A 27301-nucleotide genomic window follows, 5' to 3' on the forward strand; every position below is an offset into this window, starting at 1 on the left:
GTACAATCTAGAGGCCATACACAACCAAGCCACACAATTTCACTGAACACCTGAACTTAACTAAAAAGGATACCAAACATTTTTAATTACTGTGTTTTAAATATTTTTAGATAATTTCCTTTGAACAAAAATTAGTTTTATCATTTAATATAGTAAAGACTAAGCTATACAACCGAAGTATTAAATACAGATCGTACCGAAGTTTTAATGAAATCCAGGTTTTTCAAGTTTTCCAGCAACCTTTGACTCTAGAAGACCACAGCAGAAAGGAAACAAGAACAGGACAAAAACAGTTTTAGAAGCTGAAACTTATTCTGATAAACTTTAAACACTCACCACCATAATCTCCATTTGTTAACAAACCCCTACGGGGTGCTGGAGATCCATTTAGTTCTTGTTTATAAATGTAATGCAAAACAAATTATTTTTCCATTACTTGTAAAACACTGTGTACAGTGTTTTTCTTCAAGTCTTAAGTGTATTTGTTGACAAAGTAGCAGAGATAATACAGCTCCGTTGACTAACTAAAGCACAGTGTGTAGCAGAACAGTTAATTTTCCCAAAGCTACCATAGCAACTGGTTATGATAGCTTTTTAAATTATTTTCATTAGAGAAGACATTCTTGTGTGGTTAAAGACTATTAATAGACTATTATAAAAGCTAAGATCACTCTTCAACGCCACAAAAATCTTAATGACTAACATTATTTTGTCACTCTTTTAGGTCTTTCGTGCCAATAGTTTCTTCATTAACCTTTACAGAAGCTTTCCATTTCCCTTTGCTCTTCTCTGAATTTTGAGAAAGCGCTATACTTTTAATACAAATGCTTTGTATATAAACAAGGCATTTTCTAACATACATGTTATATCGGACGGTAAGTTTTACTGAAGGATCTTAATTCAAAAATAGTACACTTGCTACTGCATTTGAAGAAATGTGTTGAAATCCTTTTTGTCAAGCTTTGTAATTTACTATTGCCTGAATCAGTGTAATGCCAAGAAGAGTACAAAAATAAGTCTTTTAGCAGTTTTCAAGCAAAACAGTTAATATAGAAGTGATTGAAAAAAAAAAGATTGTGGATTTTTATAGTTAGAATGAACAAAAATGAAGTATTTCACATTAAAGCTAATAAAATATACATTCTGGAAACATTGTTCCCCCTGATATTACTATTCTTCTTTCATTATTTGTTCATAACAGTATGAACTAATGCTATATTGTCAATAACTACTATATTTCTAGCTGATTCCTCTACAACACATCATGATCAAAAAGATGTATTAACAGTTATTATAAAAACAATCCTAAGTGTAACAGTGTTCTGTGACAGCCATCTGGGTATCACTTGTACTGTGCTGCTAACTGAACTTCTTCTCTGCTTGGAGATTCAGACTGTTAATTCTGATAATGATTCTCAAGTACAGCCCCTAGCCCATACTCAGAGAAGCAATGTAGCCATTATCAAGGCTATGTTGTTCAACCAACCAACCAACCAAGTGCTGCTTACTAGTTGTGAAGCATGCTTTATCCTTTCCACAATTCCATCATGGCCCAAGTACTGCAAGGAGAGCCACAGGGGCAGGGCACGAAGTTTCTCTACAGGCTGACTTGATGTTAGCCCCGCTGCTAAGGACTAAAGAGGAAAACAAACAAACAAAAATCTTCTATTAACATTTTTCCATTATTTCATTTTTGCCAGATTACAGAATGCACCACAGTTTAAATAGGGGGTCTTGTGCAAATTATAATTTAGATGCTTATGATGCTTATTAAGCTAGTAAGTTTAATAATGATGCTTATTAGAGAAGAAGACTACAATCATAATTAAAGTTTCAATGTCTTGAGAATAAAGACTGAAAAGCTGAACGTACCAAAGAAGGATCCTCATGTCTGTAGAGTGTCACTGCAGGTACAGCTGGGAGACCCAGCCAGGAACCCAGAGTAAGAGTCATGCTGTCACATTTTGTAGCAGCCTGAAGTTTATTACAATAAGCAGAACATAAACCATATGTATTTTGATTAGATCATGACCTTAAAGCCTAAAGCACATTATAAGATTTCTAGGTATAGTAAAACATACCAGTACAGAAGAGGAGACATAACCCAAAGCCAAAGTTGCCAAATTCACTCTATAAAAATAAATGATATCAGCAAATATTAAGTGTGTATTAAGATAGCATTTTAATCTTCAGTTTAATATTGCTTGTTGACGTGCAAAGGGAGGTCATTTTTGTTCATGCATTTTTTTTTTAATGAACTATGCAGTAGATGTCGCTACATGGAATTCCAAGATGCTAAGACCAAAACTAAAAATCCATTTCAATCTAAAAACATGACCAACCTTTAGGGAAATCATCCCCCTGAACTCCTACCCATAATTCAGCAACAATCTAGTATCAGAAATAAATAGCATACAAATATAACACCATACAATGAAACATCAAAAGAAAGAGTCTCTACTCCAGGTTCAAAAAAAATCTAAGAGCACCGGAGTCTTCAATAACATTGTCTAAGTTCTTCCAATTTATTTTCCTTTTGGTTTAATCTTCCTCCCACTTACACTGGATTCTGCTCTTATGGCAGCCTTCTTGACAACTTTCATTGAAGTTGTCACGCTTCATCCTCCTTTCTCATTCTCAATAATCACCGTATAATGTCTCCCCTGAATTGTCCCATGTCTCCCCTGAATTGAACTATAAAGCCCTCTTTTCTTTGTATTCCAGCTCTTCAAAGAATGGACAGATAAGATTACATTCTGAGTAAAAGTAACCAGTATCCTATGCTGAAATAATTACTCCAATTATTCCTGTATATGTAAAATAATCTGTGTCTCATACATGGAAAGAATTATAGCCATACAAATTGCTTAATGTGGCAAAAATCAAGATTGTCCTACTGTCCTCCCCTAGCTGGTTAGCTGTAAAGCTATGTGCTGTCTATTATTCAGACTTCTTAATAAATACGGTTTATACAGAAAGAAATCTCAAGTTCCATACCCTTCTACATGGAGCCACATATTATACTGCTCACAAAGTTCCTTCAGCCGCCCGAGTTTATCTGTGTGCCCAGCACCTGGTGTACCTTTGTTGAAACAGGAAAAACAAAGCTATCACAAAGGTCCTGCAAACCAGGACTCTATGAAAGAGGACCTCTTATCCTGTTGTCAAAAAAGTCACAAGCAAGAGTTGGAAGGAGGATATGTAAAGAGTCAGCTACACAATATTCATACCTGGTTCATTGTGACATATGGACAATTGGTATTCTAGATAAAATTAAAGATGCTTGTTTTGCTTGCCAATGTATGTTAAAAATACTCAGAAAATTAGATGTCCTAGGCACTCAAGGGCTCAGCAGCCTCAAAAAAAGAAATGAAAAGGTTTTTAATATTTTCAAAGTATTACTTCAGCTAAAAGAATGGAAACCAAGATTAACATCTCAGACGTATATATTTAAGTCCAAAGCAGGTAAGCCACCTCCTTTATTCAAACTTAACTTTGTTAATGAACAATTTTGTTCAATTAACTAAAAGAAAAACGCAATTTTTAGAGCTAAAGTTGATGGCACATCCATCAAACATTCTGAAGCATTAACATGAAACTGACTTTCAATAAGAGATGTGTTCACTAAAAAAAAACTTTAGTTACATTAATGCACCATTTGACACAAGCAGAACTCTAATAGTACAATCCACCTCTGAATCAATTAAATAAAAACCCCTCTAGACAGACAATTGTCTGGTCATTAAGATATGTTATGACATTTTTTGGCATGCAAACACTAAGCTGTTTAAGAAAAAATATTATTTTATTTTTTATATATATATATTCATGAAATAGTGCCTTTTTTTTAATTATTTGTCCATAGCACTTACCAGCATTAGCCACAAGCAACAAAGGCAGTTTTCCAGACTCAACATCATCTTTAATCAATCTGTCCAACAAAGCAACATCCTGTTATCAATAAGAAAAAGATATGTGTTTATAAATATGTGTATCAAACAATAGAGATTTGTTTCTGTTGAACTGGAAAAGTGCATTAAGAGTGAAAGGGAACAGCATGTTAGAGTTCTGAAAGATATTCTTAATGTCTTTGTGGCTTGCAGTTTCTTCTTCTCAAAAAGGTAAAATAAGCCAAAGGTCAAAAAAAACCTTTGTGAAAAATACAATGGAAATACATAGTGGAGTTTATAAACATACCTTCTACTACACATATTCTAGAAATCTTGGACTAAAAAGCACATTACCATATGACATTAAAAGTACCTTGCAAATAACAAGACAAGACACAAGCTGCTGACATTCCAGAAGATTTCAGTCTGATTATTACAGCTATAATATGGCAGACTTAACGGCTGAAAAATTAAGTACAGCAAGTAAATCTCAATAATGTTGTTAGGAAAAAGTTTATTAACGGAACAAAAAAAGAGCTCTTAAGGAAGACAAACTTACCATTTGATGTTGAGATCCAAACATGGTGTTACAAGGCACACGGCACATGCAAGAGAGGGGTAACCCTAGCTGCAATAAAAATGATGGAATTTGAACAACTGAGACATGGTTCAGAATAGTCACTTCAAGCATTCACAGAAACACACATATTAAGTAACACAAAAAGTAGTAAACATGTCAATAAAAAGCTGGCTAGTACATTATGAAGTAAGTTTCTTGCCAAAACTTATAATCAAATTATTAGCAGAGAAAAGAAAGCAGAGGAGAAACTCAGAAAAAAAAAAAAAGGTTTGATTAGTACATTAACTTCATACAGCATTTCTACTGAAATATCTATGCAATGTACAACAGCCTAAACTCAAGCCTTTCTTTCTTGGCTGCCCTTTGAATGAATATACATGTAGCCTATAAGCAAACGTGCTTTTTGCATGGACCCTACTCCACTGGAAGTTCACAGTCACTTTACTACCGAGTAGAGAGCAATCTGTCAACTTTGAGCATACTGCTTAATTCACATCACTATGTTCACGTTCTTCCTTTGCTACAGAGGTAAATTTCAGACAGTTCTGCATAATTAGCATGGGGATTGGATGAAGGTCTCTTACCCATTTTAATCTTTAACCTGGAAGATCACTAGGCAATTGAAATACAGTTGATCATGCTCATCACTTTGAACAGGAAGTTCATCAAATTAAGAGAACTAGTTATAGACCAGTTTGTGTGTATACTTTTATTTGACAGAAGTTGAATTAATGACTGATTGTCCAGTTACTCAGTTACGATTTGTGCTCTACAACATACACTATTTCTCAAAATCTAATCTAAAACAGCATCACTTAAATTCATTGATTACCTGATAAGGACAAGTTAACAGTAGTGTCTTATCTTTTGTTTGTACTCAGAAGCAAAAGGCTCCCAAAACACCAATTATTAGCAGCATTTTTTTTTTTTTTTAATCAAAAAGGTTCAATCAATAACTACATGCAACGTTTTGCCTGCAAAAGACACCAACTTACTGCAATGAACTTTTACCACTTATTACCTAAGTCATTTTGGCCCAGACCAGTTCCTTCTATGCTAACAATTTTATTTCTTTGCTGTCTACGTTTTTAATTTCTTAGTTGTACCCCTACTCACCTTCTCCAAAGACTTGAGGAAATGTAAGTCCCAAGAACTTGACCCTTCATTTTAGTATATGTTAAGTTTAAAAATATCACTGAACATTAGGTATGCAACAAGAAAATCTGCGTATGGTCTCAATCAGCTCATATAGGTATATGAAAATTCATACAAATAAATGCTTGGCAAAACAGGTTCTGAACATAATTAAGGAAAACTGGATTTCATTAAAACACTGCTTTTTGGGGTAATTTGTTTCCAATTCCAAACAAAACTTTCTGAAATGGAACCACGCTTCTCCCTGAATTGTATTCATTTCAAAAATGGTAACATTTGTTGAGAAGAAGAGGTCAGAATCCAGTGTGTTTGGGTCTTTTTCACCCTGACCAGTGGCTTATGAAAAGTGCAAAGCAATCTAGAAACAATTGCTCGTCTTTTTTAATAAATAAACAAGGAGTTAGCATGTGGGTCGTTTCACTGAAAATATTCAGAAAATTTCTCTCCCTCCCACTGTATCGTTGCTGCAAAACACAGACCAAATACGCAACCTGCAACTACTTTTTCCCAGTCACGTGTTTTTAATTTAAATATACAGTCCACTACAGCTACCAAGGTTACTCCCAGTATGAACTTCACTTCCTTTGCCTATGTTTTATAATTTTGGAAAGTGCGGTTAATAAACAATACCAACATACTACATAGTATTTTTGTATTTCTAACTTATAGATATTGCATTGGCATCAAAGCATCAAAGTATGGTTTCACCTAAGATTCTCTTTCCCTCTCCCCTGTAATGTGTTGCTTTTTTTTTTTTTGTCACGTTGCTTTTTTTTTTTTTTTTTTTTTTACCACCAGGGAAAACCAAGTTCTCAAAATCACCAAAGATAACCTATTCCTAAAATCAGAACTGAACTTTTTTGAGGCCCAAGTTTCCTTGTTCAAAATAGCCCTTTTCATGCTTTCATTTAACAGGCATAGGAATCATCCTAAGTCTCAGAAACATAATTTTATAAGGTACAAAAATCTGTTATGTCCATAGAAAGGCAAAGTAGAGAAGAGGTTGAGAAGAATCTGCTTGTAAGGAACACTAATCTGACAATGACAAGCAAACATGTGGAAGGAACAGGAGAGCTGCAGAGAGACTGCCCAGCTTGCCTGACAGTACATGTATTCAGTCAACACAGTAGCACTGAGAAAACTTTGGAAGAATTTTTAAAAGCATAAGTTGAAGGCAGACAATTAGTTTTAGAGGAAACTTCTCAACTGGTCCCAACTGATTTACAAGAGTGCTGCCAATAGGAAGTATCAGTGTCTTGCAGGAAAAGTCTGAATATATTTTTAAAATGTAAATTTCTAATAGGCAATATGAAGCCAGCCAGGTTCTACTGACAGCTGAAACCCCAACTGATTCACTTTACCTGATTGCAGAGAGCTTGGCCCAAGCCTGTTCTAGCTGCAGAACTAATGTATATAATGGGCTGCTTAGTATATAGCACGTTAAATCCTTCCACTGTATAATCTTCATAGCGTGTGTGAATAACAAGTCGACAGATTTTTAGGAGACCTTCACGATCATCTTCATGATAATAAGCTGACCCATTTTCATACCTGTAAGAAAATCTGAGTAAATATGATCAAAAAAACAAAACAAAACAAAACAACAACAAAAAAAAACAACACCCAAACCAACATCTAGTTTAGCAACTAAAATGAGCTCCTGCACTGGTTAGTGTTATAGGAGGACAAAGAAAGAGCAAAAAACTACCTTAACAGGAAAAATTCAGCAGAAGGAAGCTTTACTCAAACAGGCTGAGATGATGAGAGAAGCCTTGTATATATATATTGATTTAAACTCGGAGACAAAGTAAAAAAGAAAAAAAACCATCTGCAGTCCTAAAAAAATTCCTTTACAGAGTTCAAAGCCTTACTTAGTAAGAGCTGGGGTGGGTTCATCTGAGTTTATTATATGTAAATTCTAGACTACTAATTTTAAAGAGAATGCAACATGACATCCTTCAAGTTATGTTAGTAAAAATAGGAATAAGATACATGAAATAGGATAAATGGGCAGAAATGGGCAAACTTTATTATGAAGTCACAAATAAATATTTCATAATAGCCAAAAGTTACTGATGCCATTTGTAATTTACAAAGTTTGAGAGTAATACCACAATTTATTCAGTACACTGCAAAGCAATTTTCCGGATGTTTTAGATGGGGTACATAAATAAAATATTTTTCTTCCCTGCAAATATTTTAATGATTTTATAGCTATTTTGCCTTCAATCTGATTTATTAAGAACATTTCTTTGGGGCTTATGAGTGTGGGAGTGTGTTCCTGCTCCTCCCCTTCTAAGCATTGAACTCAAATTAGTACATTAAAACTTACAGTCAAGAAAAAGGAGCAAAATGAATAGATAAGGGGTAAGTGTTCTGCATTGAAGGCAATCCATTAACTGTTGTAACTACAGAAAACAGCAACAGCAGAAATAGCAGATACGTCAATTTATAAAGCAACTTGCATGGTAGATACTTCTTTTAGCATTTTTTGTGCAACAAGTAAATCAACAGTCTTGTGACATTTCAGAACAGCATTTATCCGCAAGTATATGTAAAAGCACTGAAACATATTGCTGTAGACCATCTGATGCACAAATCCTGCCGAATATTCCATGGTTTAATTCCAAAATGACCCACATATAAACGTTTACTTCACCTTTATGCAACATTTCTGTAACCTAACGTGGGCACAAGAAAATCCCTCTAGTGTTGCTCATAGCCACAGAAAATGTCAAAAGGTATGAAACAGTTTACAGGATGGTATTTGTTAAATGCTGTTGCCTATGAGTCACAAAACTTTGGGGACCACATTCCAAAAGATACTCCTCATTAATTACAAAATCACATCTCTCCTACATATAAATAAACATTTGGCAAAATACCTGGGTTACCTGCAACTTCTCACATTTCATCATCACACAAAGTTTCAACATATTTAAGTCAGACAGATAGTCATTATCATTGAATTTATAAAATAATCCTGATGAAGATAAGCCTAACAATAAAATCCCTTACGATCTACAATTCAAACAAATTTGTGTTAGCTTTACATATTTAGTTATATTAACTATTTAATCTTGTACTACACACAAATAAAGCCAACACTTCTCAGTAGCACTGGGAACATCTTCCGAAAGACGCAGTATCATGAGAGTGATAAAATGGGTTTTTTTGTTGTTTCAGGAAGGGAAAAGGAATTTCTAATCAGTGAATCCCTCCCTACCTAGAAAAGTGAGCTAGACCCAGGAAGCGCAAAGGACAAATTAACTGAATACTACTTTCAAAAATATGAAGCACCTCAAACCACAGCAACACAACATATACCTCAAAAACAAAAAGTTAAATGATCAACCAGCTATAAGTTGGAACTGCACTTTGGTCCTTAGCTCCACCATATGGCCATTATAGTACTATTTTTATGGCAACCATATTCCTAACAAGTTCTGCCATTCAATGTCTTTAAAAAAAAAGAAAAATAATGTGATGTGTTAAAGATCTTTCAAAGAATACCTGTAATTTCATGATAGCAGTTTCTTTTGTTGATATCACACGTATTTTGAAACGATTATTACTGCCCAGTTTTACTTATGTTATTCGGAGCGACTCACCTGAAAAGCCTGCAGAGCCAGAGGGTAGTGTCAGAAAGGATCCTTGTTGTAAGCTTTCTCAGTCTTTCCCTGTCCAGCACTGATATATAAGCAGCCAAACTATGCCCCAGTAGAGCCATGTGACCCTGTTCACCAACATTTTGAAGTCTGCAGGCCAGAACAGAGAAACTGCCAACTAAATACAAGTCACAAACATTTCAGTAAATTTAGGTTTGCGTGTTTTTACTACAGCAGTAGAATTTGTTGACATGTAATTTTAAATATTTATCAGAGGAAAATACAGTATACCAGTCACCATCTTGCTGTTGTATGTTACCATACTAAAATGCCAGTGTAGACATTGCACTTCACTTGGCCTAGCTGCTTACAGCAACATCTCAGCTTCTTTTTAGCCATCCAAGGTAAATCCTACTGATAACAAAAGGTTTACTGTAATCAGCAAGCATGAGTTGGAACTAGGCTCCTTATCTGCATTGTGACTTTAATGTACATTAAACATATACCTTCTCCTCTTCATGCTGACAAAACTCAGGGGACCGTTATTACAGCATAGCATTCATTAGTTGATTTTTTTTCCTGTTTGTTTTTCTTCCCCATCTCCAAACTTTTTTTCAAATATTAGTTTTCACTACACTTCTACAGATAAGTTAGTATTATTTCCATTTCGTAGGAAAATGGAAATGTCCTTTAAACTTTACAGGGTGAGGTAATAAATATTTTTTGTTGGTATTCAAAGATGTAAGACTTTCAGACTTGAACCAACTTTAAGAAAGTAAAAAACGAAATGAGCTGTCATATCAGAGAGAATTCCTTTGTACAACTCCATTTACTAATAGCCCTAACTTGATGAAAGCTTGATAATTTTAAGAAAGCCAAGCCTAATGCATTACTCTGCTTTGCTATATAATGTAATTAAGTAACCTTTAAAAGTCACATAGTTGCATAATATCTTTTTACATTTAAGCATTTTTGAAGTGTAAGCTCTTTAATATCACAGGGTAGAATAAATCAGGTATCTTTCACATGCAACAATTCATATTGACTTTACCGGTAGGCCTGTGAAGACTCCTCTTCCTCCTCACCATGCATTAGGTTCTGAACTAACTGAAGTATGCTCACCATGTCCTGGCCGCTGTGTTACCAGTGAGAGGAAACAACAAAAAAAAAAACACATCAAAAAAACAAACAAACAACAAATTAAGCACCACTGCCTAGCCAAGAGGCCATTTAGGACATAATGACATTTGGAAATGCTTTTTATTCTTAGAAAAAGCTAATTCAGTGTCTCCACTCCAAAACAAGGATAATTTATGTACATAGAAGACTTAAATAGATTTTGCCATGTTTTCTGAAGAAAAGATTTCCTCTTCCAGAGCAGAAGTTACAACAAATTTTAAGTCTTAGTTTTCAGATGCAATGATTTTATCTGCCATATGCACAAAAGCTCCATAAAACTTTTAGATAAAATTGGATTTTTAAGTTCTTATTTTCATTTATTTTTTTTTTTTTAAGGTTTTCTGCCTTGCCAGTGTCAGTTATTAATTTATTGTCTTGGTGTTTTAATGAATTTCAATTCTATAGCACAGGTGTATCTATATTTATTGTAAGTCTTAATGACAACAATATGTACCAATGCACCAATTGTTTCCAATAGTTCAAAATTCCAGTCAATAAGGACAAGTAATCTCTTTTTCCCTGCATGAATATGGAAAAAGTCACAGAAGTTGTTACAATGCCAGACCTAGTAAATGCTCCTGTTTGCCTTAACACAGAAGTGTTACCTGTATTTTACATATTCTAAACAGTATAGAGCATTATCCAAAAACTGTTGTTGCCCACCTGCCTTGCAGTGGTCCAGGAATATCCTTCCGTGCATACTTCTTTTCATTTTCCTCCTCTGCTTTTCTATGTTAAAGACACAAGAACAAATTATGTATTTAGTTTGTGTTTTACAGCATCAATGTAGCTGTCTTACAAAAATATTAAAAGCTACTTGCACAGCAATAGGAAAAGATCTAACAACTCTGAAAAAAATGGACTTGCTCTGAATATATTAGAGAACATGCATAAAAACGTGTGTAGATATTTTAAAAATCCTATTACTTGAGAAACAGCAGTTCGTTTAGGTATAAGCTTCAGAAGGACAGTATGACCTTCAACTACCAGGAAAATGTGTTCTATCCCACTTAATGACAATGGCATTAATAATCATACCCTGAGCACAAATAGGTATTGTTTTATGGTTGTTATTCTTTGTATATACCTTTGATTGTCTTCTAGCATCTTCATTGCTTCATTCAGATTCTTTCCCATTTCGGCTAGAGTAGGGTCAACCATCTGTCAGGAAAATAAAAGATAACTTCTATGAAAGACCAGAACATCATTTATCTTACTACTGTCCCCACAAGACACTTAGTACAAATTCATGCATCAGACATGCACGTGTACTCAATTTAAAATAATACGCTGTATAACCTGAATCCGAAATAGACAAAAATGAAAACATATTATTAACCTAAAATAACTAACCCAAAACAGAACACAGTTATGATGTGGATTTTATTATTGATAGATCCAAGATTCTCATTAAAAAAAATTCTCTAGCCCCTCTGCCATAACAGTAACAGGAAAAAGCCATGAAAAACAAAACAAACAGACCACGATCAGTGGATAAACCCAACACTATTATTTCTTACAAGAAAGTTACCTTCTAGAAAAAGAAGCTGTTTGGAAAGCTGAAAACTGACTAGTGTGACCAAGGCAGGTTTTAGGTCACTGAGTTGCATCCTCTAGCTGCACAAAACAGGTTAAAAATAAATTCACTCCTGAGACCAGGTAGCAACAGATCCCTGTTAAAGAGACTGTCGGGGTGGAAGAACTTTAAAAAAAAAAAAAAAGTTGAACCTATTTCCCATGAACCAGTGTTGAGGGATTTTTTGAAACAGCAAAAATCCCATGGCTTGCTGTAGCTGAGCAAACCAAGCTACCAGGGCAACTATGAGAAGTTCCCGTAACAGTGTTCCCACATCACCCAATTGAGGAATTCAGAAAAATATTGTTACCAGTAGCTGGCTTCAAGGACAAGGTCTACGTGACTGCTAATCACAAGGGGGTTGGTTTTCTTGCAGGTGGGGTTGTTTTCTTGTAGTTGTTTGTCTGAGTGCTTTTGACCAATAATCTTGTGTGAAACACTGTCCGCCCCTCTTAAGTTCACTATAAAAGTTAGGCTATTCGGGCAATAAAATGGAGCATAATCTGACTCTACTGGTGTCTGTCGTGCTTTCAGACGTGCTTCCTGCAACAAACTAGGTAACAAGTTCAAAGACAAGCAAGTATTATTTTCTAAAGAACTACTTTGACTTTGAAGAAGTCTCTTTAAGAAGTTGAACCCAAGATACCTGGCTACACTGACACAAGAGATCTGACCAGGAATATTTATCTGTTTGGATATCTGATTGGAGGACCTAGAAGCTTCCAGAGGATGTGAAAGGTATCATCTCAGGGCTTGGTTTACCTAGAGTGGTTGATATTAAACAATATTTGAGTATTAAATGTAGCCCATTATGAAGGTAGAAGGTAAAACCACTGATACGACTCGTCAGATCTGACAGCAAAATACTCTAAGATACTCAGGTGACCCTTTCATCGGTCTCTCTTCTCCCTTCCCCTGCTCCCAAACGCACTGTAAGCATAGCGTCTGCAAATTCAGTAACAACCATTTTTCAAGAGACTCATCCTTATTCCAAAGCCTCCAGTAGTAAACCACTTCAACTGCTACTTCAGTGTTTTTGTGGCTTTTTTCTTTCTTTTTCTTTGTATGTGTGTGGAATTGGTGGTTGTTGCTTTTAAAAAATATCTTAACCAAGTTTAATATTTAAGCTTACCCTACCCATAGGGCAGGGCCATAATTCCTTGTCTGCGCAGTGTTTGAGCACCAGTAGTCCTCAAGGCCTGCACATGCTTTCCATTACCACTGATGGAAAAGCATGTAATTGTGCTGCATCCGTGGTGTGACACAGGCCAGTATGTTTGCTCACGCAGAGGCAGACACAAGCAAATTTAACCGCAGAAGGAAGTGGGATTAATTTGCATGAGGATTTTACACTACTTTCATCCGGAGGATTGATCAAGGAGGAAAAAAAATGAGAGTTACCATATGTTCAAAGACTATTTTTACCAAAATATTTAGAGATTTAACTCATATCATAGCAAGTGGTAGGTGGCTGGAAGAATCAGTAGCCAGGCACGGTCTCACTGGCTCAAACCAAGGCTGACAGCTCTCCGCACTCTGTCCTTTTAGGAGTGGCCAGCAACTAATGCTTTGGGGCAGAATAAAGAACAGTGCATCCCATAATGTTTTCCCACAGTAACCCCCAGCAGCTAACAACAGATGTTTGTTTGTTTGCTTTTTACACTTCTGGCTTCTATAACATCCAGTGGTGGTGAGGCCCAGGACTTCTTCACATGCCGTGTTACAGAAGTACAAGCTTGCAAAATTTGTGACCTCACCGCAGAGATAAAAAATACCTACATGTATGCTGCAAGCATTTGGTACTCAGAACACAACATACACAGCTAGGCAAAAATCCTAAATACAATCATTGGCAGTATTTCCATACATTTTCAAAGCGTCCAGAGAAAAAGGGCTTAGAGACTCCCTGGAGCACAACTGATTTTTAAGGGAGTAATAGACATAATTTCCTGACATGACCAGTCAATCTCATATACTTTGCTACAAGTTGCCATAAAACACAAGCAATGCTAAGGCAGTTATTTGCTTGAACTTTGCTTAGAGTTAGATGCAAATATTCTAACAGATCTGTTGGAGATGCTGACACAAGATGTAGAACCATTACAAAAAAGCCTCTGTGTTGCTTTTGGTTGTTACTAACACAATTAATTCACCTGCTGGAATGACAGCAGATGTTAAAGCCTGCATATGCTTACCTTGTGACTCACTGAGTCTCAGTGGCAATTACCCATGTATAAAACCCTTGTGTCAATAAGCTAGCAGAACAAAGACATAAAATACAGTTTTCTGTCATGAGACAAACTCACGAGAAGTTACGCCAAGCAACATAAAATGCTATGACATCCAGCAAGTCCTCCAGCTCTGATATGGATTTAAATGGAAGATGAACCCCTTCTGCATTTTTCCAACTGCTAGGTGGATGCACAGCAACTCATTTTCTCCTTTGAACTACAGGATGCAAAAGAATCCTTTTGTTGCTGCGCACTGAATTTTATACATGCTCCCTCCTCTGCTCACGTCATGGAGGTGGGAAGCAGCAGACTATCTGCAGAATTTAAACAGCAAGAAAAACAGGTGTGGTGAAGTTGCAACAGCAAGCCACTCAGTTAGGGAAATTCTGGACACACTTTAATGACATGCCATGATCATGTGGTACGTTGTTCAGTTCAGTCTGTAAACAAGGTCATGTGTGGATAGACCCCAAGCAGCAATAACAGAGGGTTTTTTCCTGCTCTTGAACTAAGACTAGCAGACAAGCGGAATACTACATTTTGACCACAGGTCCACATCCATTTGGGGGAGGTGATGGGGGTGCTAAACAGCTGCACAGATGTAAAAGGCATCCTGCCTGCACCAGAAAAAGACTTTTCCAACATAGTAAGATCTACAAACACAACTGTAGAACCAGTAGCCATAACACTTAGAGAACAGCATAAGATGAACTTACATATGTGTAAGGGAAGTGCATCAAAGGCCCATCCTTCTCATGAAGGTAAGAGAAACCTGCATGCCAGAAACATTACTGGCCTGGTGCAACCTGAGGTGGCCCTGCTGCACAAACTGCCCGGCCCTTCCCAGCAAACTGTGGAACCATAATTTCAAGATCCTATAAAAGCAACCCACAAAAACAAACATGGGAGACAGAACTTGGAAGGTGTTAATCTGAATTTAAGTACCCATCTATGCAACCTGAAATTCTACACTTGGTTTGCATGGTCATCACTGCCAGGCCATCAAACTCATTCAGAGCCTTCCTCCGTGGGCACCTGAAAGAGCCTTTTGTCTTCCTACCTGAGAACCTTCACATAGCAAAACTGCAGACTGTTTCAACTCTCAAAAGCATTTTGAAATGTTTGCTGCGTAATTCACTTTCATGCGAATGTATTTTCAGAAGCCTAAATGTCTTTCATTGCACTGCTTGTCAATCTTCAATGCACTGTGCTTAAAATCTCACATTTCATTTCAGTGCTTTAGTTTATGTAGGACTTCTAGCTATTTACTGGCCTGATAAAAAGACTAAGTTTCAGGGACTCTTCTTTGCTTGCTTGTTTATGAGTGGGTAGGCCAGCAAAGGTGGATTTCTTCTTCCTTGCTTCTTGATTACAACTGTTAGAAATTTGCCTTCAAAACAAGCTGCTTGTCTGGTCATTGAGTGCCTACAGTCTCCATATGAGTATATTTACAACCCATCTTGAAGAAGAAGTAAATGAGAAGTAAAACCTTCACAGGACAAACAAAGCAAATACAACGTTAAAGCAGGGTGCACTGACACCCCACCTGAGCTCACTTTCACCAACAGGCTTCATCATCGAGTTCCTCCAAACCAATTTGTTTGACCTCCTGCAGGGTTTGCATCCTTTACGCATACTATCCCAATAAATTTGTTTTCAGCTCTGCAGTTCTTTCTGCCAAGTACTAGGAGAACTTGTGGGAAAGCTGCAGGCACTTCTGTCCTCCATCCAGCACAATGGAACGTTCATGCTTCTAAATTCTTTATCTTGTGAGCTCACTTGCATTAAACACGCTTTAATTATTTTTACCTTTTTTTTTTCCCTGTTTAAGCCTGAGATGATTCATGAGGTTGCTCAGGCCTACACTTCCTGCAGAACTGAAGGACAGGGGAGTGGTGTGGTTGCTTCTTTTAGATTGTGTCCAGCAGCAAACCAGTGAAGCAGGGGACTAAGTCTCCTGCAGCACAAGCCAGCTCTGTTGGCTCTGATGCTTGTCAGCCTCCCCGTACCTGCAGTAGCTCCCACCTCTAATATTAGCAAGTGGATCCAGGCTCACTATCAACATCCACTATAGATTTTCTTTTCAGTATGCTTTTCCTTTGCTGAAAAGGCACTTAGGGAAAAATGCAAACAAGGAAACAACTCTAAAAACCGGGACATTCGTTACTTGCAGATGCAGAAACTGAAACTGCTCATAATAGCCTCAGTTTCTGCCCTCAGCCCTTCCCTGGGATCACTGGATGACTGACCACAGTTAGCTGATCCTTTACCCAGGTAGCTTCCACAACATGCCACGTCCTTTCAAGCTCCAAGGAGGCACCAGCCGCCACTTAGTCCTTCATTCTGCATCCCAACACCTCCTGCCCCCTCCGGTTCATCCAGAACCCCGACACTCACTCACTTATCTCATTCTTAGCTGTTGTTGCCTTCGAGATGCACTAATTAAATTCAATAAGGTTAATGTTTTAAGAGGCACAATTTGTGTTTACTTTTGCATTTTGTAACTAATCTATTATTCTTTAAGCACTTTGAACTGTAAAATGCAGGCAGCATGTCACACCTCGGGGTCACCTGGCAACAGGGGAAAGATAAGGGGTCATCTCTGGTTTTGATAAGACCGAACACCAATTACAAATTCAAAAGTGAGAATGCTGCTTCATATCAACGTTTTACAATCTTTACTTTGCACTTCTGCTGGCTGTACTCCTAATGCCAGAAAGGGATGAGTTCAAACAGTCTGCATAAACTATTCTGCGTGCAAAGAGACTCACAGGCGCAGCACAGCACTTCACCAAAAGTATGCCTTATTTCCCCCCTATGTTATTATATTTGCCTAGAAAAAAAAAAAAGTTTTACCAGCCAAGAAAAAAAAACTGTTCTCAACAATAAATTAATCTCAAACAATGATCAGTATTCTTCAAGCCAAAATAATACTGTGTTTATTCTGCAGGCTAAGAAATGCCTTAGATGACAAATAAAAAAGCAGCACTTTCCTGACTGTTAGTCTTGAATGCAAAAGGCTAATATTACCACAAGGCTTCTGCTTACAGGCATTTGCTCTTTTAAACTTTATCACTTCCTTGTCATGCAGCAGGACTGGCACACACATCTGCTGTCACAAGCACTCCTTGAAGTTACCAGGATGTTGTGGTAATTAATGCAGGAACAAAGGAAAAAAAGTCACAGGCTGAGAGAAATGCCCAGTTTATTCAATGTTTAGGGGAAACAGTGCTGCGGAGACAGCATGGAGATGCAAAGAAAGAATCTGCCCTATTTTACCAGTGACAATCACCTGACTTGAAACTTAAAATGTTAAAATCCTTCAAGAGTGGTCACATACCACAATATAAAGAAAGCAAAAAAAAAAAAAATCATAGATCTGCTGCCCAAACTTCTCGAGTTGAACATAGGCTTCCAGAAGAAATTAAACCTAAAATTCACACCAAATTTTCTGGAGAAAAAAAAAAAAGCATTCTAATTATACCACTGAAGACACACAATGTTCATAAATTAAAAAACAGAAAGCCGTATCTGATAAGACAAAGATCACTTGCAAAACTAAGCCATGAGATTGTTGGTGTGCATAACCACGTATCAGATTCTACAAGTTCTCCTCACAAGCCTATCATGCAATGTTTTCAACTCTCAATAAGTTTCTCACACACTTCAATCATTTCATTTGCATGCAACTAATGAGTGTAGTCATTCACTGTCACCCCACAGTGAGGTGATTCCAATAAAAGGCCTTCTTCATTATGAAAAATAAAAAGTTTTGACGAACTTTTATACAAGCACTTATCACTTATATCCCAATAAGCTGTATGCATAAATACATAAAAAGGAGACATGGTACAAATAAGACATTCAGATGCATTATGATAATGCTTAATAAGCACAAGGTAAGTGGATGCACATTCTCAGATGATAAAAATATTCCAGCTTGGATGAATTTCAATTTGATTCATGAAGAACAGTTCTTTTATATCACACACAAGACCAAATAAAGTGCAGATTTTACTGATTCACAGCAACCTTGGCTACTTCAAGAGGGCACTAACTGCTAAGTGCATGGAAGACGGTAATTGGGTTATGACATGACACAGGGTGCTACAGCTTTTTATCATCCAAGGCGAAAAGAGCCATGATTTAAAAAAAAGAGAGAGAAAGTAAAACAAATGATAACTCTTTACACATATCTATTTGTGTACACTGAAAATGAGACACACAAGTTTTCACAGGGCCCTCGCCCTGACAGACTACTACTGACATCAAGAATTCAAATAACCAAAACACAGACTTCTACTCCATCACAAAATTTAAGCATTAATTCTTGCAGGGTGTTTTCCTTGCTTGTGATGACCTAGTTGCACACAGTTTATAAGCAGTCTGTCAACAATATTGAGCAGTAAGTTTCCCTGTATTAGCGTGCCTTCTTTAAAGTCTGCTGGACTCAAGCACAGTAAAGACCATATTCCAAACTAGTAGTCAGTTACGTTTTACTTATTAAAACTTTTCAGAACAATGAGCAGTCACCATGACTTCTGATAGTGCTAGTAAAGACCTGAAGCATTTAAAGCCAACAAAATACTCCTGAACATTGCATTCTTCATTTGGATTCTAATACAGCTAATTGTTTTGCTGTCTACTTACTAACCACGTCAGAAAGAGTCCTTCTGAATTTCCTTCTCATTCATTTTACTGCAGCATATCCCATTCACACTTGTCTAGCTGATTCCAAAGACTACAAAAAACCGAACATGCTGAGTACAGGAAATGATGCAAAGTGGAAGGAAGCAGTAACATCTCTTCAGCACACAGAGCATACGCTGCTGCAAATGCATACTGTTCTGAAAGGCATACAACAACGGAGATAAGCCATATACAAGTAATGGTGATAAGCCATATACGAACAAGGGTGATAAACCACATCCGAGCAGCCGGCCCCTCCTCGCTTTCAGGACAGGTCTCCCGAAACACCGCAGGTGCAATGAGAGCCAGAAGCGTGACAGGTCCCAGAAAACTCCTCCAGATTCTGACCCTCAGTGACAACGGCAAAATCAAGTTTCTTAGTGACTGACATCATTACACAATTGCTGTTTGCTTTGTACAGGGCACTGAACAGAAAAGAGCAAACAGCGCTATTTCCCCAGTGCCCTGCTGCTGCCCAGGAAACGAAACCGCCAGGGAGCCCCCAGGAACCGTCAGGGAGGCCCCAGGAACGGTCAGGAGCCGGGCTGTGCAGGAGGAGCCGTGCTCACACCTCAGCCAGGCGCCGACCCCGTGCCTCAGGCCCGGCGGGGCGGCCCGGGAGCCCCGGGGCCGTGCGCGTTCGGCCCCGGTCGGCGGCCCCCTCCCCCCGGCGGCCCCCTCGCCCCTCAGGGCCCTCCCGTCCCCCCGCACACCTTCTCCAGAGAGGCGTCCATGGCCGGGGCCGCCCCGCGGCTCGCCGCTTCCGCCAGGCCCGGGCGGCTCCACGCTGGCAGCGCTGACGAGGCGGCGGCGGGCGGAGCCGGCAGCGCTCACTGAGGGCACGGCGGCGGCTCCCCGCGCTGCGGAGGGCGGGGGCTGTGAGGGCGGCCCGGCCGCGATGGCGGCGGGGTGGGCGGGCAGCGTGCTGCTCTACGCAGGGCTCACGGCGGCCGGGGACGCGGCGCAGCGGCGGGGCCGCGGGCAGCCCCCGGACTGGGCGCAGACGCGGCGGGTGGCGCTGCTGGCCCTCACCTTCCACGGCAACCTCAACTACGTGTGGCTGCGGGCGCTGGAGAGGGCGCTGCCCGGCCGCCGGCCGGCCGCCGTGCTGGGCAAGGTGCTGTGCGACCAGCTGCTCGCCGCCCCGGTCGCCGTTGGTGCCTTCTACACGGGTGAGTGGCTCTGCTGCGCCCCCGGCCGTCCCGTTGCCGAAAGGCAGCCGAGCGCGGCTGTGAGGGAAGCGGGGCGGCTCAGCGGGCTGTGCCCGGCTCTGCCTCACGGGTGTGTAGAAGCACAGCGCGCTGCCGTCAGTGGTAAGGGATAACCTTGACAGCCAAGAAATAAGAAGAAACTTTAGACTCTGAAGAGACTGTCTGCATGGTAGCGGGAGGTCTGCGCTTTATGACCCTGCCAGGAATTCGCTCAGTTTATGACTGGAGAGAAAGGAAGCCAAGGAAGAAGTCAAACGTGACATTTTTACTTTCTGCTCATGTCAGAATGCGAGCAGAGGCTTGCCCAAGGACCAGGAGGATGTGAAGGACCGAAGAAGGAAGGGAGGGTAAAAATACCTAAATTAGGTGGCAGCAGGAGCCTGTAACGTGTCAGCTGAGAGATACTGACAACCTCGTGGCATGCAAGTATCTAGAAAGATACCTGCGGTGGGCTAAGTGACTTCGGGTCTCTGCTATGTGCAAACGTGTAGCTTTAGATTTTAGATCAATTTGCTACAAGCATGTTGACATAGAAGTTCATAGAATCATCAGGGTTGGAAAAGACCTTTATTTGGTCCATCACCCTACTGCCAATGTCACCTGCTACACCATGTCCCTAAGCACCACGTCCAACCTTTCCTTCAACACCCACCACCTTCACTTAATGTAGGTTACATCTTCCAGTCATGGTGGGTGATCTCTGAAGGGCTGCTACAGCTTTTAGAAAGACCCCTGGTTTGACATGTGAAGGTTCCCATCACAGGGAGTAGTTTAAAGGGTTCATTATTTTTACTATTTTGCATTTTATCTCCAGTTTGTATGGTCGAATCCATAATTTCAAATCATGCTGCTTTTCTCTTCTCTCGGGTTTAATGTTGGGAGCCTGCTGCAAGGTTGTGTTTGCCTAGAATTGAGAGGAGCTTGGACCAACTAGAATTTATTTACAATTTTGAAATGCTGCCTGTGGAGAGTTCAACAAGTAGGTTTTGAAATTGTTCTACTTGTCTATTCTAGGATTTGGATATAAGGTAGATATTTATGAAGATAAAAATAGCAGGCTGATTACGGCCAAAATAAATTAAAAAAAAAAAAAAAAAAAAAGGTGCCCTTTTCCACTGACTTCAGTGGGCTGGGGCACCTAAACTCTGTTGAGGACCTGGGCCACTTCTGGCAATTCAACAATATGCACGGTGCCTCATTCTGTCTCCTGGGTGTAAGATGTGCTTGTGTTGTATCTGCTTCTACTGCCACTGCAGAGTTACGTGGGCAGAGACCACATAACTGAGAGCCACATAACCTGGAGAGCCAAGTCAACAGATGAGGATATACGATGTAGCAATTTTAGGTTGTAGGAATGGTATTTTTTCTTTGTAATATTTATCAGCTTTTCTTTCAAAATGTATTTTGAGAACAGTTTGGGATATTATTGAAAAAAAGTGAACGTTTTATTATTTTTTTCTAATCGTCTTAAATATTTTACCACCAGGTATGAGCATCCTTCAGAGGAAAGAGGACATCTTTTCAGACTGTAAAAATAAATTTTGGAATACCTATAAGGTAAGACAAGCGATTAACTCATCACCCAGTTACACAACAAAAATAACATTATTGCATAAAATACTTTAAATATTATGTCTTCCTCTAACAGCCTCCATCTTACTTCATTATTTGATTATGTGTAGGAAACTTTTAAGTACCAGCAGTCATCTGAAGTCCAGGTAATTTGGGGAAGGCAGGACTGCCAGATGGATGAAATATTCCCATTCCAAAATTGCACAATATTTATATATATATATAAAACACTTGCACCCAGCTCTGTTTGAGTGAGAGCCCTACAACACCGAATTCGGTACAACACCGAATGTTATACGCTAAGATTGTACTACTTTTCCTCTTAAGAAGTACGCATGCACCAGTGTCTAGTTAGCAATACTGTTGACAACACGTACGTGAACACCTGTTAAAAACATTAGTTATAGAGACATCTTTTTTAGGAATCATTTTGAGCCTGTACTTTTCACTGACAGTCTTCTCACTTTCAGAAATGCAATCCCTTGTTCTAAGAAGGCTTGGATATAAATAGCTGGTTTTGGTTAGCATTTCTCTATACAGAGGAAAAAAATGTGTGCTATTTCAGAGCTGAGCAACTTAAGAATTTTAAAGATTTCTCAGGCATGGGAAGAAAGATAGATTAAAATAAAAGTATAATAGAAGGAGAAACTGTGATGTACAACGTGCATTTCTCTTTACACTGGTAGGATGTAGGTAGGATAGAAAAGGATTATTTTTACTGCTGGAGAAGATGACTCTAAAAACAGTGCCCACTCTATGCTATCAAAACATAAGGTTTCTATTGACTTGATGTTCTATGAGTAAATTCTCCGTTGATTTTTGCAAGAAAGTCTTACGTGTATGAGTAACTAGAGGGAGCATTGAACGTGTGAAATAAATAGTGTTCAGTGGTATTTTTCATTCATGGCTGAAACAAATGTTCACATATTTAAACATTTGTTCACCCATCTGGTAAATGTGCTTATGTATTTGGTGTCAGGTGACTTTGAAGACTTCACTGTAATTAGAGTTTTGTATTTAAAATGAGTCAGAATAATCTCTTGGAGAAATTCCTTGCATGGCAGCTCATAAAGATGATTAGTAGTTTAATATTGCAACCTCAAAGTTAACCAGCTTAATTTATATTTGACCATCTTCTATTAACTTTAATAAAATATATTTTAGTCTTTGCTAAATGTGGTAGGAAAAACTGAATCTTTGTGGTTGAAGTCTACAAGACTAACATGATTCATTTTCATTTCAGACAGGACTGATGTACTGGCCTTTTGTGCAGGTGAGTTTCGGGGTAACTCAGTGAGCCTTTCTGTAAAACCTTATGCTATGCATTTAGAGGATATCTAACCTAATGAGAAGTCAGTGGAGTTTTGGGGTGTTTAAGTACAAGACCTAACACTGACTGGAGCACTAACTGAGCTCTCTCTCCTTCCAACACAGCTGTCAAACTTTGTTTTTGTTCCCGTTTACCTGCGCACAGCTTACACTGGGCTTTGTGGCTTTGTCTGGGCTGCCTTCATTTGTTTTTCCCAAGAGAGTGGAGATGGCACAGTAAAGTCAGCATTTATGTGGCTCCAAAGAGGGAAGGTCAATGCAGATGAAGAACCATCAGAGAAATAAGAACTTCAGTTCTGAAACCATGCTAAATTGTTAAAGTGAGCTTATGAAAGTCAGTAAACCGCACTGCAGCCTCATTGCTGTGTTTAGAATAATTATCTCAACATTTTTTGGTTAGTAGGAACTGTGTGTCTTTTTGCCTGTTTATTTTTTTATAAAATAGGCCTATTGTATATTGGCACTTAATTATTTTCATGCTGCCAGCCCATCTCTTCTGGGAACAACTGACTTACAGGGCAGCATAAGCATTTGCACATCATGTCAGACTGTCTCGCTGGGGAGAAATATTAACTGTAATTTAATTTTCAAGCAACTTGTAGTCTCTAGAAAAAGGGGAATAGAACATTAAATCCTCAATTGTTGTATTTGACAATTGTTATCAGTGCAAGATTGCTTTTGCAGAACAAAATTTAATAATTTCTTATCTTAACAGTGGCACCAACTCTATTTTATTTAGAGGGAAAAAAAAAAGACTCTATTTGTAGAAATATATTTGTGTTCCTTTTCTCTTAACCGGGAGAACAATTGTGTTTGGACAATGCTCTCAGCCACATGGTCTGATTTTTTGGTGACCTGGTGCAGACTCAGAAGTTGGACTCAATGATCCTTGTGGGTCCCTTCAACTCAGGATATTCTATGATTCTGTTCATAGGAGACACTGTCATATAGTAACTATACATAGGAAGCTAGGAAATGGTGAAAATCAATTATAGACTTATTTTGTCAACTGAGGACCAGGTCTGGATGTAGGTAGGGATAATAAGGGAGCTCTTAGTTTATTAGAACAACATTTTACGCCTTAAAATTTAAGCTTGAAACAGTATCTGATTTAACCTATCTTTATGATGATTGTAAGGACAAGACTTAGCCCTCTTTGTTGTGATGATAATAACCACTCTGAGGAACATCTAAGTTCCTCAGTCTTATCTAAACAGTAAACCAATGCCTGCTTAGGCTATAAATGTACACTCCTTTGGCCAGCAGCTGTACTACTTAATGTGTTGGTTACAATGGTTTGTCACTGCAGGAGCCCAGTGCTACTTAGGTCAGACAGGGAAAGGGATCACACAAGCACTGCCCAATCTATTCCAGGTAAAACCAAGTTTAGCAGGACCCGTTAGTCAAGAGTGGTGCAAAGTACCTGTGTGGCCTTTACAGAACTACAGTATATTGGAGGAGGTGGGGGGGGGGGGCTCTTTATACAGTCCGTTTTGGTGGCAGACAGGTGAAGGAGGTAGCTTCCTTCTCAACAGAGAAGTCAGTGCAATTCCATCATCACCTGGCACAGGCAGACCTGGAAGAGGGCACCTGCACCTGCCGTAAATAATTAATTTTAATCGACTTTAGACATCTGTAGCATGGACATCTGCAACTTGGCTAAATACTTTAAGCTCAACTTATAGTCATTGGGGGAAAACAGGTAGTTTGGGATATCTGTCTTAGGGTAGGATGAATTGTGCACTGTGTCTGTTTCTTACCATCACTAACAGTCCAAGGTGACTTGCTCTTATGTAGATAATTTCATTGCATGTGTTCATATGTGGTGGGATGAATTCCTCTTCTTAATGTCTGTCTTACATGTCTCTATGGGAATAATTCAGTGGGTGTTGTTGCACGGATCCCGCAGCGTATATTGGGCAGTCCTGAAGTAGGACATCCCAGTAGGAATAGAAATCCACAGAGGAACTAACTGCATTTTATCTGTCTACTTAAAAAAGGAAGTTTGAAAGAATAGACATTTCAGGCTGCTATAGCTGTTAAATTGTTATTGTGTGTATATATTTAAAGTCCTCAAAATAAAGAAGCAATTCTAGTAGTGTTTTGCTGTTAATATATTTTTAGGATCAGAACAGTATTTTAGTCTGTTCTGTCAATGAGACTTAAAATTTTCAGATGATATATGATAATTGAGTATTTGACTTTATTTTTACAGATACTTTTTATTTTTGCTTGTGCCTTAAGTGTTAAGGATTAATAGAATTCATTTGGAGAATGGAACTGGAAAATAATGACATTACAAGGAGCATGAAGTAGGGGTATGGTGGTGTTCTGCTGCATGCTGTAGCAGTATGCCATAGTCAGCTGCAACTCTGTGGTGCAGAGAATTATTTCTGCATGTGTATAGTTAGTAAAGCTTAATCCCTAGGTGAACCAAGAACTTGAAACTCGTCTCATGATCTTTGTAATGCTGATGCTTTTCTTCAGCAAGAGCATTTAATGAATGGGAACATCCATCTTTTATTTTAAATAGCTTCAAAGCTTACATAAGCTGTGCTTTATTGCTCTAGGCTTTTGTGATGCCAGCTTTTTCTTGGGAATTTGAGCTAAATCCTGCTTTGTCTTCAAATTTATCTGACTGTGGGCTTCAGGGTTTTCTTCTGTATTTTTATTACGTGAAGCATGGTTCTTTCATGTAATGAGAGCCTGCAGCTCTTATATTTTAGTAAACTTAAGATTGTGCATATTTCTCTTTCACTTTCTCTCTTTTTCTTGATAAACTACTTGATGGTTAAGTAACCCAAATCTCATTTCACATATGTTTTTATATTTTTGTAAATACCAGCACTGATTGTACTAATACACGTTCCAGACCCACATAATACAATAAAATGAAGCGTGTGTGTGTCGGGGGGGGGAGGGTCAATTTCTCAGTGTGCATAAATTGATGCACCTCCTAAAGATTTCCCACCTCTGTCAATTCAGTCTGTTGGAGGACCAACCCTATTAGTTATTAAAGACTATTATTTCTTGATAAAATTTTGACTTAGAAGATTAATTTCACAGAATGGTTGAAGTTAGAAGGGACTTCTGGAGGTCCAGACCAGGTCATCTAGTGCAACTCCATTTGACACATACATTACTGAATTACTAGGAGAATCAAACACAAGTTATTTCTTTAAAAAAAAAAATAATAAAATGAGCTGTGTGAGAATTGTCCTCTTTTTGTTCCACCACCCTTTCAAAAACTGTCATAAGAGAGTTAGGTTTTATGACTATTTCAAGGGATTATACTGCTCTTAATGCCAGCTGAACATGCAGATTTCAGTAACCAGAAAGATAGGAATAGAATTAGACGTCACATAGGTGCTCAGGAAAGAGGGAACATGCTGCCAACAGCTACTAGCCATGCATTCAGATGACATTTCCATTTCATGGATTCTCTCTAAGAGCAAATGTGTTGAGAATACAAATTTAGATCAGGTGCAGTTCTAGCTTCATGTTATTCTGGATAGCTGTGGAGACTTAAAATCTGAATTTGACAAAATTAAAATTTGAAAATGTATTTTTCTGTTGCAAATCTTTCATGCAAATGAACCTCCTGTGCTTACTGGTATGTGAAATTCACCAGAAGGCTCCTGTCTTCTTCACACCAGAAACAACCATCCAGTAACACAGCATAAAATAACCAGTTTTATACTGTAGTGAAGGTGAAACAGCCTGTAGTTTGGTACTGTATCTGATAGGTAACTTCTCTGTATAGCACAGGCTCTGAGATCTATACAGCTTTTGCCATCTGTTGTGCCGCTAGTGCTTTCTGCTACTACTAGTGCCAGTCCAGTGAGATGTGCAAGAAATACTTGAATCTGTCTAAAATAATGAATTTCAAGTTGACTGAAAAATGTCAGTGTTTTTGAAAAGGTTTAATAAACTTTGAATGTTGTTCTTTGGCTCTGTCTGTCTTTAACTAGTGTGTGTACAAAAGCCAGGTCTTGTGCAAAGTTCTGTGGGATCTTCACGGACCACATGCAGTGAAAAGCTCAATTTGATGTCTTAGACGTTAACACAAGCAGGGTGAAAGGAAAGCAAGGATTATTCACCTCACTTAAAGGTTAGTTATATGCTTCAAGTCATCTGCCACTTTTGAACAAATTCAGAACAGAATTTCCATCTATAAAATCTCAAGCACCCAAAGACTGTGCTCTCCCTTAATTTCAAAGTTGCATTGTGAACTCACATTCAATTGCCATTCCACTATGATCAAAGTTACTGTAATCCAGT

At 38.5% G+C, this 27301-nt stretch overlaps 2 protein-coding genes across 3 annotated transcripts in view; one reads left to right on the forward strand and one right to left on the reverse strand.

Moving 5' to 3' along the window:
- PDXDC1 (pyridoxal dependent decarboxylase domain containing 1) overlaps positions 1-19768 on the reverse strand; it is a 31149-nt gene extending 11381 nt beyond the window's left edge. Inside the window, exons 1-13 of one of the 2 annotated variants that reach the window (XM_082772450.1) lie at positions 19622-19768; positions 11500-11573; positions 11076-11141; positions 10285-10368; positions 9237-9383; positions 6987-7176; positions 4450-4518; positions 3873-3951; positions 2998-3082; positions 2082-2130; positions 1873-1974; positions 1509-1634; positions 198-248 (exon numbers count right to left, since the gene is read on the reverse strand). In XM_082772450.1, coding sequence (XP_082628576.1) covers positions 198-248; positions 1509-1634; positions 1873-1974; positions 2082-2130; positions 2998-3082; positions 3873-3951; positions 4450-4518; positions 6987-7176; positions 9237-9383; positions 10285-10368; positions 11076-11141; positions 11500-11573; positions 19622-19642 — 1143 coding nt within the window. In that variant the 5' untranslated portion in view covers positions 19643-19768. Of the gene's footprint in view, positions 1-197; positions 249-1508; positions 1635-1872; positions 1975-2081; positions 2131-2997; positions 3083-3872; positions 3952-4449; positions 4519-6986; positions 7177-9236; positions 9384-10284; positions 10369-11075; positions 11142-11499; positions 11574-18873; positions 19464-19621 lie in introns of those variants that run through there. The other variant, XM_082772449.1, reaches the window with a different exon arrangement.
- A 15-nt stretch (positions 19769-19783) lies between these two features.
- On the forward strand, positions 19784-26956 carry MPV17L (MPV17 mitochondrial inner membrane protein like). The gene is made up of 4 exons (XM_082772452.1): positions 19784-20080; positions 21606-21676; positions 22935-22964; positions 23126-26956. Exons 1-4 carry the CDS (start codon positions 19807-19809, stop codon positions 23303-23305), a joined length of 555 nt encoding a protein of 184 aa, XP_082628578.1. The 5' UTR covers positions 19784-19806; the 3' UTR covers positions 23306-26956.
- The last annotated feature ends 345 nt before the right edge of the window (positions 26957-27301 follow it).

The sequence above is a fragment of the Aythya marila genome (genome assembly GCF_965140915.1).
Source record: "Aythya marila genome assembly, chromosome: 15".
NCBI lineage: Eukaryota > Metazoa > Chordata > Aves > Anseriformes > Anatidae > Aythya > Aythya marila.

What these genes read in the sequence shown, in the direction of transcription:
- MPV17L (XM_082772452.1), top strand. Translation starts at nt 19,807, where the DNA reads ATGGCGGCGGGGTGGGCGGGCAGCGTGCTGCTCTACGCAGGGCTCACG. An exon ending in CGTTGGTGCCTTCTACACGG is followed by an intron (nt 20,081 to 21,605) that starts GTGAGTGGCTCT and finishes TTTTACCACCAG; the next exon opens with GTATGAGCATCCTTCAGAGG. An exon ending in TGTACTGGCCTTTTGTGCAG is followed by an intron (nt 22,965 to 23,125) that starts GTGAGTTTCGGG and finishes CTTCCAACACAG; the next exon opens with CTGTCAAACTTTGTTTTTGT.